The sequence below is a fragment of the Erigeron canadensis genome, chromosome 4 (assembly GCF_010389155.1).
Source record: "Erigeron canadensis isolate Cc75 chromosome 4, C_canadensis_v1, whole genome shotgun sequence".
Lineage (NCBI taxonomy): Eukaryota > Viridiplantae > Streptophyta > Magnoliopsida > Asterales > Asteraceae > Erigeron > Erigeron canadensis.
Genome location: NC_057764.1, coordinates 31,442,243 through 31,460,660, shown reverse-complemented (window position 1 = coordinate 31,460,660; position 18,418 = coordinate 31,442,243). Strand labels below are relative to the sequence as shown.

Here is an 18,418-nt window from a genome sequence, read left to right as displayed (position 1 = left end):
TAAATATTAAAAAAATAGATGGTTAACAAGAAGAGAGTATTAGGCTAAAGGAGGGGATTAGGGATGCCAAGTATACCCCCAACCCCTATTTTAGTTATATTATAGATATTTTTAAAGAATTTTTAGGGGGGAAAAATAACAAAATAGAATTGGGCGGCATAATAAAAAAAAAATATATATATATATATATATATTAAAAGAGTAAGAATCCTAGCATTTTAAAGTCCTCTTCAAAATTAAACCTATTTTAAAACATTGCCACCTAAGATTACATCATATGTGTCATCTCTATAATTTTTTACAATATTTATCTTATTTATATATGTCAAAAAAGAATTTAAATATTAAAATAAAGATATATATATATATACACCAATATACTAAATCAGGATTGATGTATCTTTGAAACAACACATGGCGTTGTGTTTGAACGACACGTGTCCCATTTAAATGATAAGTATGTGTCCCATTTAAATGATAAGTTAGAGTTTCTTAATTATTTGAAGTTTATAGCTAATAATCATATTTATTATATTTTTTAATATTTAATAATCGTATCCTTATATTGTATACGTATACAAATTAAACTAAAAAAGCTATTAATGTTCACAAATGCTCCTATATAAATGAAAATATACTAATCTTTTGGTGCTCCATATCAGTAAACAAAAGAAAACTATCAAAAGTGGGTTTGTTATTACATCCTAGTAAAACAAAGAATAAAAAAGGGATTTTCTTGGTTTTCGTTCGAACAAAGATAACAATTTGTGTTGTTTCGTTTTCTTCTATTCGCAAAAAGAAAAAAACTGGAGTTTGGCTTTTCGTGATTCAAGATTTAGCGTTATGTTTATAGATGTTTATATGGACTATCCGTAGAGATCTTCTTACTATTCGTTTCGGTTTACATGTATTCAGTGATTCGCAAAGTATATTTTCCAACTAACTTTATGAATTATTAACATGACAATTATTTTGTTATATGGATGTTAGTGGAAAACTAGAACCGGAGAATGTTTAAAAAATATACGAGCATAATACCTACGCGTTACGACGGATAACATTGACGAGACCTTTCATGTCGTGATTAGTGTCTCAAAAGTCTAAGCTTTTGGTATGTGTAAAAGAGATAAAAGTCTAGGATGGAGATAGTCATTGATTAGTGCACCCCGGTGCTGGTAAGGTCGGGACCGTGGTCGTTCGTCTTCGGTTTGGTATACAATAGTTACATAGTGAATTCGTATGTCTAAATTTATAAACTTTTTCAACACCATCCAATAATCTTTAATAGAAAGTATATAAATATATAATCCTTATTTATGTTAATCATCTGCGTTTATAAAATTTAAAAATACACACGACCCACCAACAACGGTATTTGATTTATATTTTCCAATCTATCAATATAATTAGAACAGATGTAAATCTTGGAAAAAGTTATGACATTACAAAATCTAACGTCAAAGTCTAAGTGTTTAAGTAATCAAATTTAAGTGATAGCACACATATAAATAAATCAAATTTAACTAACCAATAATCTCATATAAATACATGATTATCAAAGTATTATTATTAATTTAGTTATAATGTATAAAACTAAAGCTATTTTATTTTAATTCATATGATAATATTAACAATGATTATTTATTTTTATTTTTTGAAAAAAGAAAGTATTATTCATATTTATTACTTATTATTAGGATTATCTATCAATAAACTAAAATATGATTGACATATTTATTACTTATTATTAGGATTATTTACCAATAAACTAAAACATGATTGACATACTTTTGAAATGACACGTGGTGTAATTCTTGATCGACACGTGTTCTTTTAATTTATTTATCTTTTAAAATTAGTTTTTTCAATTGTTTATAGATACAATTTTCTTATTAGACTTGTAATTAAATCTAACTGTTGTCGTATAGATAAAAAAAAACATATTATAACCTTATTTGACTGATCATTTTCTCATTAATAAATTTGGTTTTTTTTCTCCAGTCTTCAACTTCTATTACTTATAATAAGTTATTAATGAATACTTCAAAATTTTGAGTTTACAATCCGAAATCACAAGGCTATTTTCCCGTCATTCACTATGCTTATAAGTTCCAATTTTGATGTGATTGTAAAAATTTAAGGTAAATCCAACACTCTAACTAAACATATGTTATACTTATCATTACTATTTATTACTGTATAATTTAGCTTCGATCATTGGTTTACTTTAACCATAGTTTATTAGGAAGTGATATATTTACAACAATTATTAGCTATCTACAACAATATATGCTTTACCCAGTTGTAAACTGTGTACATTTGTTGTAGATGGCTAATAATGGTTGTAGATTTGTTACTACCCCAATTTATTTCATACCCACGAATCATGTATGTGGCATATTCGAATTTCTTTATGATACAATCTATGTAGCTACCGTACATCGTACGAGTATTAAGACTAGTGTATATATATATATATATATATATAAAATTGGAAAAGGAACCTGGAGAGAACTTTAGGCCTAAAAAGGAATATTAAAGGTGCCAAATGTACTCTCAACCTCCCTCTTTTAGTTATATTATAAATACGTACTAGATAGGAATATAATAAAACTGCTAGCTTTTTCTACTTTGCAACACATATAGTAATATGGAAAATAGTTTGTTACCATATAAACCAAAGAACCAAAACGAAACGGTAAAAAAACATACAAAAAAGTAGATGGACAATGGTAGCTTTGTTCAATTGATCAACGTTTTTGTTTAAAATGGGAGGTTTCGTTTAAGATATGGTAGTTTCACACAATATGAAGTTCTAAACTAAGAAGGAAAAAAAAAATTACTCGCTCTTTCTCATTAAAACGGTTATGTTTTGAATTTTTTTAAGTCTTTACTCTTTAGCTTTGACTTCATATATTTTTTTTATGTTATATAATATTTGATAAAAGTTATATGAATTGATTGACTTTTAAATATATTTTTTTGGTATAATAGACTTTGAAAATATAAAACAAGACACATTTAGTGGGATGGATGAAGTATTATATAACAAAAAATATATTTTTAAAGTCAAAGTTAAAAGCAAAAACTTTGATTATTTAAATTGAGACTTTTCTAATGAGACGGAAGATATATGACATATTGACATGTTAAAATTATACTTTCTCCGTCCCATTTTAATTGTCCTATTTTGACTAGTTAAGTCTTTTTTCTTCCGACTTTGACCGTAAATATTTTTGCTTGTGTTATATATTAGTTGATGAAATTATGAAAGTTATATCAATGAAAAGTATGTTTAAAACTCAATAAATTCATATATATTATATGTAGTGTTATATAACACAAACAAAGATATTTACAGTCAAAGTTGGAAAAAAAAGACTCAAAACGTCAGACTATGACACTTAATATGGGACGGAGGAGTATGATTTATGCGGAAGGAAAGCAATTGGTAGAACAAATGGAACACACAATTTGATTTATCCATTTTACTCATATATATAAGTATTAACCCTTGAGTTGGGCTTATTTTGTAGGGAAACTAAATAAATGTGCGTGTTATATACACAGAATATTGACATTTTGAAGATAAGATAAATTGATCTTCATGCAATTTTTCACACAAAACACCGACAATTCGTGCAACTTTTATATGTATTTATTTTCTTTTTAACTTTTTTTATATATTTTATACTTGATCTTAGCTCAAATAGAATAAATAACCAAACCTTAAAAAGAATAAAAAACGAACGATATTGATGAATTTCTTTCTTAGAACCCACCGACCCCAAATGCCCGGATCTCCCGCTGCTTATTTCACTATATGTAACAATTGCGAGATCAAGCTTGTTTGGTTTTTCTTTCTTCTAGGCTTGCGACTCCATTTTGGTCGTTAATTGTTTCCGAGAAGGGTTTTTCCGACGGATCATTTTGGTTGGAAATTTCTGGGTAAAGTCGTTTTCCTACGAATTTCCAACGAATTTTGTCGTCGCTGAAAGTCAATTTTTTAGTAGTGTCTCACAGTGCCTCTCACTCATCCTTCAAGGACTAGTTTTTGTCAGTGCCACATCAACTCTACATTCGCCGAAGGACTAACCAATGACTAGTCCCCCAAGACACCTTAATGTCAGGACTAGTCTCGGACCCACCAATTATTTAAATTTACACTTTTAGTCCTTAAAAATTTAAGAACAGCTAAATAAAACACATACTTCGTCCAAATAAAACACATGCATAAAATGAAATTACAAGTCATAGAATAGAAAACTAAATAATCTTAAGAAATTGAAATGACAAGTCCTAAAAACATTTAGTTTCAACCAAATTGCGAATCGTCGGAGTCCACATCAGTGTTACCATCATTGCGGTGGATATATTCATAGTGTTCACCGTCATTAGGATTAGATCCAGCCAAATTAGACGCATATTCCTCTCCAGGATCTACTTCGCCTACGTACCTTGGCAAAATTCCGCTTGTTGAAACGTCATCGCTAATGTTGCTTTGGAAAGCAGTAAGGTTCTGAAGGGTTTGCTCCAACCAAGCCATCTTCTGTTGCAGGCATGTAACGTACTAAACGTCAAGCTGGTTAGAGTGCGCTCGTCGTTCCTTAGTTTCAACAAGGTGAGCTAGACTCTTGAGCCTATATGTCGTTAATCACATAACTGGCATTAGATTTATGCTTGTCATTGTCAAGCATGTGGTGCTGCATCGGGTTTTTAACCTCGAAGACAGTCATACCTGACAGGTTGTTGGCCATGGTTGGTTTAAGATATAGATGAGTGTGTGAAATATATGTGAAAGCGTGGTGTATATGATGTATGAAATCGTTGTGTTTATAAAAGAATGGTTTAGGAAGTAAATGGTTAGTATATATATGAATAATAAATAGGGACCAAAAGTGTAAATTATTTAAAATACATAAATCTAGCCGTTAGAGAAACTAAAAGTGTAAAACTTTTAAATAGTTTGAGTTATAGCCGTTAGAATAAAAAAAATGTTAAAAAATACAAAAAGAATGAGTTCCGTCGACGGACGAGTCCAGGACAGGTCAGGGATGAGTCACACCTAGCTGTGGACTCATCCCTCGAAGGACAAGGGCGCTAGCAATGCTAATTTCTTATATATTCGGGATTTTCAACTTTCGCAAAACAAATAACTTCAAAACATAGGTTTTTTGATAATTCTATTGAAAATACGATATTCATGGAAAAATATATGACTTTGTTTGTCTATGCTTTTTATATAAACAAACTACCCCTCTTCAAATTAAATACTCTATCTTTAAATTCCCTATTTTACTCTTTTAAGTTATACTACCACCAAACATTTTAATCCTGAAATATCGAAAATACCCTTAAGAAAACCTTAAGCCCAATTTGTCTTCCTTCCCTTCCCCTGAAGCTGTTCACATATTATACCAAAAAACACACCCATACATCCCCCAAAACAAAACACACATATACATCCCCTCAGAGCCGTCTCCCTCTAAAACACACATAGCTACCGCCGTCTAAAACACATATAGCCATAGGTACAGTGATCCGGTAATCGCGAAGGTACCGCTAATTAACCAGCGTTTTTTTCCTATACCCCGCCGCATCGCGCGAGTACAAGGCTATTACTATACATACTGATACCGAAACCTTTTTCAAACGTTACTTTGAACGTTAATTTAATGAGGTTTTAAGACGTGTGTTTTTTTTTTGAAACAAATCAATCTTGATGTTGGTGAGCTATCATAAGATGGTTTGAAAAACTTATAGCCACATTCGTTGGTGGGCATCTTCTCACACTTTGTACTTTATCAATCTACATCTATACTTCTATATCAATATGAGTACCCGCTATGGCTTTTTTTGACCTTTTCATTCAGAATTTTATATAAGCACAGATGCAAAAACATATTAAATTCAGCATCTACAAGAAAATCTTTACAAAGAGATGGCAATTTTATCTCTTCAACAATCGAATCTAGTTCGTTTCTGTAAATTCACAAAAAAAAAAAATAAAAAAATTTGTGTGTAGAAATGGTTTCAATTCTAAGATAACAAGGAATCAAGGCATGCTCAAACAGAAAATACATTCTGGATCAGTAGATTGTTCATCTGCGATAATATCTGTTGTGCATTTGGTATGGAAGACATGACCACATGATAGAATATCTATAGCAGGAAGAAGTCGAGGTTTGTATTGATACTCATCATTGTCGTTTTCAAGAGATTCATCATCGTTTCCACTTGGCGAAATTGTAAGATCCATTTCACATATCATGCACTTCTGACCTGACACCCTCCATTCCTTCTCATAACCTGTGCATTGCAACAAAAAGAGTTGTCTTTCATTAATTTTTAGATGTGTGAAATGTGTCAACATGTTCAGATGAAATAGATGGATTAATGAGTTAATATGTGGTACACTATGCTCTGGTAGAAAACAGGTTGGGTCCAGTTAGCCCAAATACCTTGTTGTCCAAATCATTTCAAGGCTTTATAAAGAATTCTATGACAATGATGATCTAATGAATAAAATGATTTTAGGAGGTTTTGAGCATCAAAAATTACCTTTAAGTTACTTTTGACCGCCTGCCCAACAGATTTCTTGAGTGTTCGAGTTTATTTATGGCATGAAACAACCCGCAGCATGGGTATAGCTTATTAATACGTTACAGAAACCCGAGTCCATTTTTTTTTTACCGCCAAAACCAGTGCCAATTTCATTTGTCTTGTTCAATTTACCCGTTTATAGAGTATTGCTTTCTCTCTCTCTGTTTTTTTTTATAAAAGTTTTATTCTGGTTAACTTGATTTTACGTTTTTTATTTTAAAAGAGTTTATCAATGAGTCACGAAGAGTGTTGTTTTACTTTCAATCATATAACAACACATGTTTTTAGAGTATATGATAGCATTAACCTCATTTAGAGGGACCGACTCATAGATTGTTGAGCATTAAAATGCAAAAAAAAAAAAAAAAACACTTATGCAGACAATATACATATCAAGGTTATCGATTTGTATATACACGCGTACCTTCCCATTCGATATGATATACTGGCTCATCTGACCGGGGCTGCTTCTGACCTAAAGAAGGCTGGTTCTTTTTTGCAGTGTCGACATATTTTGTAGAAATTTCCCTTTTTCTCTTCCGGATACGAATCTGAGAAGCTGCTTTCAGGTTGTTAGGCTTTGTGATTAGTCTCTTCACCGGAGCAGCAGTAGACACTTTAGGCCCATTAGTTTTACGCGGTTTGTTCTTTGGGATATCAGAAGCTTCAAGTTCTTCATCATCCGAAGATTCTTTATAAGATTTTTTAACTTTCTTCCTCAAATTATATGATGGAGGATCGTTTGGGCTTTGATATATTTATAAGAACTTTACTACTCACGTTACCCATTGAATCGTCCCTAGCAGGATATTTTTTCACATAGTACGTAGACATTGAATTCAACTTATTCTTATTGCCTAAAATAATCAGAGTTGATAATAGATTGGTTTAAATTATTGTTTACGAACAAACATGCATCAAAGAAGAAGAAACCCTTTCGCAAGCTTCGAACAAAATTAAGGAATCGAAAACAAATAATAACGCGAGAATGGGATTGGCCGAATGTTACTTTCTATTATCAAGTAAATTCGTTTAGGGGTTTTTGGGATACATTCACGTAGCTTTCCTACCTCCTCATATGGGGGGAAAATAAATCCTTGTTACTAGGACAATACAATAATTTGGGCCGGGCCCAAGTTTTACTTTACATATATAACTCTTCTGACTTATATTTTTTTCACTAACTAAATTATGTACCGTGTAATACGCAAGTTAAACATGTTAAATTTTCGTTATGACTTATAAATAAGATATAAATTAAGATTTGATCATACTATTAATTTTTAAAAATATATTATTATTAATAAGATATGTATATTAATTATATCTTTTATAAAATAATATAAAGTAATGGTATAATGGTGTGCACTCGTTCCTCGAAGAAAGACGGGCGAGGGATGAGTGGGGGACGGGGGCGTTAAGAGTGCTCTTAAGAATTCATGACAAAACGAATAAGGTGGGACGATATTGGAATACGTGGTATAATTTTAGCTTGCTGATGTAATACTTTGGCTCCTTTTGTAGTGTTTGTTGCCTTTAGTTGGAGGGTGTGTGTTTGACGTTCTTATCGATTGTATTCTAACTAACACCCTGTGAGTCTTTGATGATTGTTAAAATTTTATTACTTTATTATTTTTTATCATGTGATAATGACATTATAAAGTACCGTATTTGATGTGGTTTATGTAAAGAAAATGATAAATCGTCATAAAAGTTAGTATAGAACTCTTTTTAACCACAAGAATTTTGACATGTAGAACTTTTCTATGTTATTTGTTTTACTTTGTTCACAGCGGAAATAATTTTTAGATTTATAAAGTATAATCCTTTTTATAAAACCATTACCATTTTTTAGAATAGGTTGGGTTAATCAAATATTTAGATTCATGAAGTCATTTGTTCATGAAATCGTCATTTGTTCTATAATTTCAGCATAAAAGAACTGGTTTAAATGGTGGGTTTAATCTCTAAAACCACAAATCAAACCATAAAAACGAGTTATTAGAGCATCTACAATGGAACTTGATGAAAAGCTTTTTTTGAAGAAAAAATTGTCTTTGAAAAGCTTGATACCATTGGGTACTAAGGCTTTTTTTTTTTTTTTATCAAAAGCTTGACAATCTTCAACCCTTTGAAGAAAAGTTTTTTTTTTCAATTCACACACAAAAAAAGCTTTTACATTGGAGTGAATGACTTTTTCCTATTTTAAATTAATAGATTGGTTGGTTGAGAAAATAAAAAGCTTTTAAAAGCTTTTTCTCATTGGAGATGCTCTTAGGAAAAAACATTGTCGGACTAATTTTTTAATGCCAACCCGACCGAACCGTATAATTGGTTTGCTTTTAACTTGTTTTATTGGTTTTGATCTAATCATGCACATCTTTGGCATTCACATGGTTGTCAATTTGTGGGTTTAGTAATAGATGGTATATGATGAATTTTGAGACTAAGACGTCTTAGCAATCAAATAAATCTTAGTGTAAGCAAACTTTATCATAAATTTTTTCTGAACTTAAAATTGAGTTTATAAAAAAACATATCGACAAATTCACACTTAAACAAAACTTGTCACGCACCTACCAATCTTAAGTTGTAACCAATTACAATCCAACAGTTGTAAAAAGTCATCATTTCTAATGGGTACGGGCCTGACCAATTGCTTCAATTCTAATCAAAACATCATACACAAATCCATCATCTTCCTCCCAAAATCTCACACCATTGCAAAATTCAATCACAACGCACAAAATCATCATGAATCTCATCACATTCATTTTTCTCCAAATCTTGTTTCTTTTCATAACACCATCAATCTCAAACAACACACCTTCACTATCTTTATCAACAACTTCTTTAACTCAATCAAACAACTCGGTCACAGTCACCTGGTCCCGAGTCGACTCACCTTCACAACTCGACTGGCTCGGTATCTACTCACCACCCACCTCATCTCTTCGTAACTACATCGGTTATCTTTACTTAAACACCTCACCCACTTGGCAATCCGGGTCGGGTTCTATTACCATCCCGTTAATCAACTTAAGATCCAAGTACAAATTCCGGATATTTAGATGGTCCGAGTCGGAAATAATCCCGACCCGGATGGATCATGATCATAACCCTTTGCCACAGCCCAAACATTTGTTGGCTGAAACAGAGGAATTCGGGTTCGGGTCGGGTCATGGTCCGGACCAGGTGCATTTGGCTTTGACAGGTGGAGTGGGTGAGATGAGGGTGATGTTTATAAGTGGGGATGGGAAGGAGAGAGTGGTGAGATATGGGTCGGGTTCGGGTCGGATGGATCGGGTTGTGGAGACCCGGGTTGGGAGGTATGAGAGGGAGGATATGTGTGATTCGCCCGCGAATAGTAGCGTCGGGTGGAGGGATCCAGGGTTTATACATGATGGAGTTATGGCTGGTTTAGAACCCGGAAAGAGGTATTATTATAAGGTAATGTTTGGTCTTAATAATTTTGAGTTTAAGTTAGTTAGTTAATTATATTTAGAAGTTGTAATCAGTCACTTCCTATACCAATTATTATTAATTTAGTAGAAATGTAGAATCTAAGTACCTAAATTCATGTTACTGTGTTAGTTTGCGACCTACTAGGAAAAGTAAACACCCACATCGTTATGGGATACTTGGGATCCTTTTTTTTTTTTTCTGCTTACATGCTTATAGCTTGTACTTTTACAAGGAATAAGCTCTTTTAATGAAGCAATTTCTTTCCCCAGCTCATCAGGGTTATAAGTTAGCAAATCCCAAACACACCCTTAAGCCCTTTGTATGAGTCTAATAGAAGATGTGTTTTATGGGTGATATCTATAATGTCAATAAATGGAACAAGGAAGAGTTTATCCACCCTCTACTACCCTTGAGTAGAGATATGGCTATCTACATTCCACCTTTCCTTCTAGGCTTCCATGGTAGGATTGGGTATCCTTGTTTTTGTTATTGCCGATGAACGGTTTAACCTACTATTTGAGGTATTCATGGACTATCAAATGCTGTCCCATTTGAGCCATTTTGTTATCGGGTGACCTGATTAGCCAATTAAATTTTGCCAGCTCAAGTGGGAGTGTGGGACAAGACGTGTTGACCGAATGAGCTGCTGAACACTCCCATATGAGTCAATCTACTTTTTGTTTTTGTCCTATTTGGGCAAAATTTTAACACTGGTTATGTAGGCATGTATCTAATCATAACGGAATGACTCAAGTAGAAGTGTAGAACAACACTTAAAAGTATGGCTTTGTCAGAGATAACTTATAAGTTATTCCATTTGAGACGAAACGGAAGGCTGATTATTAAGTTACTACCAAATGATGGTATAAATATAGTTCTGGCTTCTGAAAGTATACTTTGTATCGGTTTGTCCTCTTCATGGATTTTCTATCTCTTCAGCTGAATATAAGGTGGCCAGGTGGGCATAGATCATAATTGGTAAAGATTGAACAGACTTAAAGAACATAACTTAGTCAAGTTATTATACATGGGTTTTGTTTCTTGATTGATAGGGTTGATACCAAAATTTTGATAATTAGGCTTCTTGCATCTGTCCAAGATTAATAATTTATACTTCTTTATCAGTTGTTTCCCTTAAATTCTTATTGCCTCAAGCCCACAATAGGCTTCTTCTTGTAATCTTGTGCATAGTAAAAAAAAAGCAACTAGCAAGAAGCTAATTACTAAAAAGTACAATTACAAAGTAATTTCAGTCAATTTAAGATTTGGTTGTGACTACGAGATTTTAGCTTTCAAAAAACTATGAATTTGGTGTATTGTCGTTTTCTCATTTAGGTGCATAGTTAGAGTTGATACAAAGCTTGGATCTTGTGGCAACAGACTGACAGACTGGGAAAAAATCATTTAGGATCCGAAAGATGGTTACTTTAATCCTTGATGACCTAAAGATTGTATATCTGAGTCAATCAAGGTTAATAAGATCACTAAATGGGCCGAATGAGATATAAGTCAATTAGGATATGTAAAATCACTGATAGCAAAAAACTTGCTGCAAATATTCTCTGTTCTGATTGGAAGGTCAGCGGTTAGTGCGTGGATTTATAGGATTTCTAAAATGCATTTTGAATTCATTTCAAAGGCCTTTAAATCCGTTTTGGTCCTTTTGACCCATTTAAGATAACAAATTGCCCAAATTGACTTGATTGTATGTAAATGGGTCAAAATTGCCACCCCATTTTGCACCAGATTACCCATCCTCAACCCTTTTAGCATGTCAAAAAGCCCAGTAGATTCAAATTTTCTTTAGATCACTAGTACCCAGAGGTAATCCATAATCCCTCATGATAGTTCCTTCCTGTTTGCTTGTTGACTTTTAAAAAGCTGAATGTTGAAGTTCTACTCAATACTTATTGCTGAGATTGTTAGCAGTACATAATTTGTTTATATTCGTTATTCGTGGGATATTGTATAGCTTTTTTTATAATACTTATTGTACCTTTTGATGTATCAGGTGGGAAGTGATGCAGAGGGTTGGAGCAACACTTTCAGCTTTGTTTCGCCAGATGAAAATTCAGGTGAAACGATTGCTTTCTTATATGGAGATATGGGAACTGCAACACCATATAACACCTATATAAGAACACAAGACGAAAGTATTTCCACCATAAAATGGATTGCTCGTGACATCGAAGCACTTGGTGATAAACCTGCTTTGATTTCCCACATTGGAGATATAAGCTATGCGCGTGGCTACTCATGGGTTTGGGACCACTTCTTTAATCAAATCGAGCCCGTGGCATCAAAAGTACCATACCATGTTTGCATAGGTAACCATGAATATGACTGGCCATTGCAGCCATGGAAACCAGATTGGGCCATGTATGTATATGCAAAAGATGGGGGTGGTGAATGTGGTATACCATATAGTCTTAAATTCAATATGCCTGGAAACTCGTCTGAGTTGACTGGGAGCCGGGCCCCGGCGACTCGTAACCTCTACTATTCGTTTAATTTTGGCGTTGTTCATTTCGTGTATTTATCAACGGAAACAAATTTCTTGAAAGGGAGTAAACAATATGAGTTTTTAAAGAAGGATTTAGAGTCGGTTGATCGGGTCAAAACACCTTTTGTTGTGGTTCAAGGTCATAGGCCTATGTACACTACTAGCAATGAGGTTAGGGACCGTCCGATCAGGGAGAAGATGCTCGAGCATTTGGAACCCTTGTTGGTTGACAACAAGGTGAGCCTGGCCTTGTGGGGCCATGTTCACAGATATGAGCGTTTTTGTCCCATAAATAACTATACTTGTGGGAGTGGTCCTGTGCATGTGGTGATTGGGATGGCGGGTCAGGACTGGCAGCCCATTTGGGAGCCCAGATCAAATCACCTTGACATGCCAATCTTTCCACAACCAGCGTACTCAATATACCGTGGTGGTGAGTTTGGGTACACCAAACTCATTGCTAACAAAGAGAGGCTAACTTTTACATATATCGGAAACCATGATGGGGAGATGCACGATTCCGTGGAGATCTTAGCCTCGGGGGAAGTCGTGAATGGTAAAGTTGCTAATATAGTCAATAACAAGGTTATGCAAAACAATAATGAAAAGGACAAAGAAGGGAAAACATCATTTTTGTGGTACATTCAGGGTGCCAGCATCTTATTAGTTAGTCTTTTAGCTGGATATCTTATAGGATTTTTTACTCGTGGCAAGAAGGAAGAAGTTGTTACGAAAAAGGAGTGGATTCCCCTCAAGACAACTGAAGAAGCATAATTCTTTCATATACTTTGTTATCTAGCTACAGAATTAGGATCAAAATGGTTTTGGTTGTGTTAATATAACTATGTTTCACTTTCACACAAGATCCTTAGAAAATATGTGTAAATATATTCATTCTGTGTAGTATGAATACATCTTTGTTGTGGTTTTGAGGGAAAATTTGATAAAACATTGTTACTGTATTTTACCGAAAAACATTCTTACTGTATCTGGTTAACTCTTGTATTCGGAGGTAGAAACATCGTCTTTCCAGCGATCATGATTTCATATGTATTCATGATATAATCACAGGAAAATGATAGCTGCATTGAACTGCAACAAGCTAAAACACTGAGTTTGAGCTTTTACGAGTATATTTTCAGTCTTTCTTTGATACGAGTATATAAACCTTGTGGCAAAAGGAGTGGATTTATCTCAAGACAACTAAAGGAAAAAGAAAGCACAAGAGGGCATCATGTTCCTCAAAATCTCAAATTACATTGGATCCTTATCATGATTTTTTATTAGATTTTTGATATCTGTGAAATATCTTTACTTAATACCCATATGAATTGGGTATCCTCAAAGATCAAACTCACTTCTTTCAACTTCACATGGGCCCAAGGTGCATTAACAAGTACCAGTTCATCTATTGATGAATTGGTCACGACAACTAAAGAAACATTATTCTTATCTATACTTTGTTATCTAAGTTACAAACTTAGTATCAAATATTACATAATGAGAATGTATGTGTAGATATATTCATTCTGTGTAGTAAGCATAAATCTTATGGTTTTGGGGCGATATATAAAACATTCTGAATATATATGGTGAACTCTTTAATCTTAATTACAACTGTCTCTTCCCAATGTTGATGATTTCATATGTTTGTTTGATACGATCAGTTACAAAAAGGAGGTGTTTGTTAGACAGGTTTAGAAATATGGAACTAAAAGTGTTTCGTAATATATTTTTAAAAAGATTAATAAAAAAAAAATTCAAAATGTAAAATTTAAAAAAAAATAATTGATGTTAAATTGGAAAAATTTATTTTCCAACTTATAGGCCTTAATTTCAATCTTTATTAATCGTTATCTTAGGACTAGTTTATCCAATAAACTATTGTACTTCTTAACTATTTATACTTTACTAGAATTTTTTTACCCACACGATGTGCGGCTGCTTTAAAAAGGTGCTCAATAAAGTAAGGTTTGAGTTAAACTTGCTTAAAAAAACATTTAATGAAACGCTTAATATGTGAACAAATGAATTAATGGAATGGATCAATAATGATCTTAAAAAAAACATATAGACGAATAATCTATTTAGTTTCACTTAATTAAATTAGCAATAACGTATTCATTATGATCAAAATGTTTAGAAATATGGAACTAGAAGTGTTTCGTAATATATTTTTAAAAAGATTAATAAAAAATAAAAAAAAAAATTCAAAATGTAAGATTTAAAAAAAATAATTGATGTTAAAATTGGAAAATTTTATTTTCCAAACTTATAGGCCTTAATTTCAATCTTTATTAATCGTTATCTTAGGACTAGCTTATCCAATAAACTATTGTACTTCATTATTTATACTTTCATATATATACTAGATATTTTATAGGCTTATTAATCGAAAAAATATATATGAAAGTATAAATGAAAGTATGCGTAGCTAGATATTTATACTTTCATAAAATATATATGAAAGTATAAAAGCCTAAGATATTTTATAGGCTTAATTATTTATACTTTCATATATGAAAGTATATATCCAATAAACTATTGTACTAGATATTTATACTTTCATAAAATAATCTTAGGACTAGTCTATAGAATAGCTATTTATCTTTATTAATCGAAAAAATCATTTTTTTGTGTGGATGCATCATTTTGAAAAATATGTATCAAAGATGGATGCACAAAACAAAAAACATGATTTTCTTGATTTTGATAGGCCAATGTTTTGCTATACACTTAAATAATGATAATTCGTTATGCAATATGTTAGTTTTATGGACTTTTAATGCATCAAAATGATGTTTTTTAAGTATTATCACCGTTCTTATTGTAATACTGTTGTTATTTGATTGTCCTCATATATATATCTCTATAATAAATAAAAGACAATTGTCCTTTAAAAGTATTTTTAGAAAAAAATGTGATGTGTCAAGTTTATAATTTTACTTAAAAGGTCTATATTTTAATTATGATGTCATAAATAATTTACACTTTTTAAAATTTAAAATAGGTCACTAAATGCTTATTTAAAGTTATTAATCTTTTATTTATAAACAAAGAAAATTATTTTATATAGTATATAATATTCTTTTATGTTTTGTAAATGCAATAGGTACTTTATCAATATATAAATATTGTGTTATTCAATTCACTATATCCAAAAATTATTTGCATATTTTTTAACTTTATAATTTTAATTAAAATACCTGGGTTAAATCCGGATAAATTCGCCAGTGTATATATATATATATATATATATGCTTTTGTGATTATGTACGTCCATGCAGTTGTGTTAAGTCATACCTTTTTTCTGCTATACATATATGTATGTAACAAAAGTGCTTAAGATTATGAAATTAAGTTTTGAATTATGATGACTAGATAGAATTGTTAGGAAATCAACATCAATAAATAATGTTCCAGATCCTCATATATCATAATTAATTCCAGTGGATTAAAAATTTAATAAACACACATAAGCTTTACGTGTAACGCCTATAATCACAAAAGAAATTAATTTGATAATAACTACAATGACATTATACGTGTAATACCTATAATCACAAGAAAAAAATTAATATGATAATCACTGCAATAAACTGTTTTTGGGGCATTAGTTTAATAACATTATACGTACAAATGTTATGTTATGGTCCTTTTTTTTTCTTTTTATTTATTTATTTATTTATTTTATAATAAAGTGTTTATATTTTCATTCATTTATTGCTTTGTACAATTCTTTGTAGAAAGTTGCTACATTATTAAGCTCGTTTTTTGTTCTCTTTTACTTCATAAAGTTACATATACAACAAAATGTAAGCAACATTCTACATTGACCATTTATAATATTACAAAATGGTCTTTATAAAGCAAATAACTAAAACTATCATATTTTGGGGAGTTTGTATTCAAATATTATAACAACAAAAAAAAGTAGGAATTGAATCTGCCTATGTTAAAGCAGGTATGTTATCCACATTGTCATATGCTACATGTTGATATATAAAAAAACACAACCCACAACATAAAGTCATGGGTAAAAGATTTCATTTTAAAGTTATAGTCATGGAATTATGGAAACGATTTACATATAAGATGAGTAAGATGATTTTTTATAATCTTAAAATTTCATATATTATAACTTTCATATATTATACTATAGTTAAAATTGCATAGACATGACTAGTGAGTTATGAGTGGGTGGCATATAGAAAATGAAAAGTAAAGAAGCCAAAAGAAGCATGACAAGTTGAGAACTCAAATACGTCAAGAAATAGAAACTTGACTGAATAAATTAGGTTGTACAGTCAATTGTACCGATTGAAAATACGTCCTCAATATTCTCGTTCACGTTTACAAATGATTTTTTTCGTAATTTAAATTGTAAAATCACACGAATATATAACGTGTAATTCTCTAGCATTTCAATTTTGTCTCACATGATAATTGTGTAGGATGTTTCCATGCTTTGTTTCTATCAAAAATACTAGCTAAGCACCCGAATAGTGTTATGATGATTCATTTATATATCAAATTGTTATATAATCGTTACATGCGAAAACATGGCAACATAACGGAGTGCAATAAGCAATTACTATGATAGCATACCATAAAAGTTTACCAAGCATATGAGAGCTAGTTTGTACACATTAGAAAATCTAAAGGATGAGAGTTTCTGTTCTAAACACGCACATCAAACCGGATGTAGAGTTTTCAATTCATGTTTGGCACAAAAAAAAAAAAATTTATTTAAAGTATTCATTACCAAATGACGTCTAGACCCACATGTGAAGTTATAAAGACGTTAATTCGATCATTCAGGATGCCCAGATCATGTGGGGATTTAGATGAAGGTATTGTACCGACATCATAGGGCTCATACCGGGTGAGTTGATAAGTGCCCAATTATAAAATCGGGGCCAGAGTTTCCCCCATTGCCTTTTTTCTTCTATCGGTTCTCTATTCACGATTATTTGTCATATACTCGCAATTATTATTTTATCAAGGTAACTATTATTCTTTTAAAAACAAAATATATTTTAATTACTTATATTTATACTACTTTAAAAAAGAGCAATATTTTATTTTTAAAAATGTTGAAAAACATGTAATACTTCATTTAGTACAATGAAAATATTTTCACATACACTAGCCATTAACATAAATTAATAAACTACATTATCAATTATTTATTTTTAAAAAAATATTTACATGAACTCTTTAGATCAATTACTTTTACATTAATTATCTAAACCATTCAACGCGTCTCCGCCACCAACCATTGCCCCTGCCACCACACTGTCGTCACTACGATCATAGTCGAATTACGTGGATACTGTGTTATATTTCATTAAGTAAAACTATTTTAAAACAAAGATTGTATGTTTTAGACGATTATTAATTACGAAACGAAGAGAGTAGTTATATCTAATTCAATCTCAATCAAAAATTGATGTTAAGTGTACCCGAATGATTACCAAAATCTTAACATAAATATACATAGTTTATTTGTCTAACTAAACTTGTTCACTTTTAAATTTTCAAAGTTATATTTTACGAACTTTGACCATACATATGTTTGATTGTTTTATATAATATTTGATAAAAGTTATATGAATTGAGTGTGTTTTACATGTGTATTTCATTGGTATAACTTATATTCATCAACTATTATATAATACAAATAAAAGGTATTTATGTTTAAAATTGATAAAGTTTGATTTTAAATTTTTAAAAGTGGACAAAATTTAGGGGAGCTAAGGTGGGGAGTATATACGTATACACAAAATCATAATTAAATAACTATATCAAAGAAGAAATTAAACCAATCAATCTCCGACAAATAAA

General features: G+C 31.4%; 1 protein-coding gene across 1 annotated transcript; it reads left to right on the top strand.

Annotated features, from left to right (window-relative positions):
* Window positions 1-9,239: 9,239 nt before the first annotated feature.
* Window positions 9,240-13,520, top strand: LOC122598174 (probable inactive purple acid phosphatase 2). The gene is made up of 2 exons (XM_043770772.1): window positions 9,240-10,053; window positions 12,080-13,520. Exons 1-2 carry the CDS (start codon window positions 9,358-9,360, stop codon window positions 13,343-13,345), a joined length of 1,962 nt encoding a protein of 653 aa, XP_043626707.1. The 5' UTR covers window positions 9,240-9,357; the 3' UTR covers window positions 13,346-13,520.
* Window positions 13,521-18,418: the final 4,898 nt, after the last annotated feature.

What these genes read in the sequence shown, in the direction of transcription:
- LOC122598174 (XM_043770772.1), top strand. Translation starts at nt 9,358, where the DNA reads ATGAATCTCATCACATTCATTTTTCTCCAAATCTTGTTTCTTTTCATA. An exon ending in GAAAGAGGTATTATTATAAG is followed by an intron (nt 10,054 to 12,079) that starts GTAATGTTTGGT and finishes TTGATGTATCAG; the next exon opens with GTGGGAAGTGATGCAGAGGG.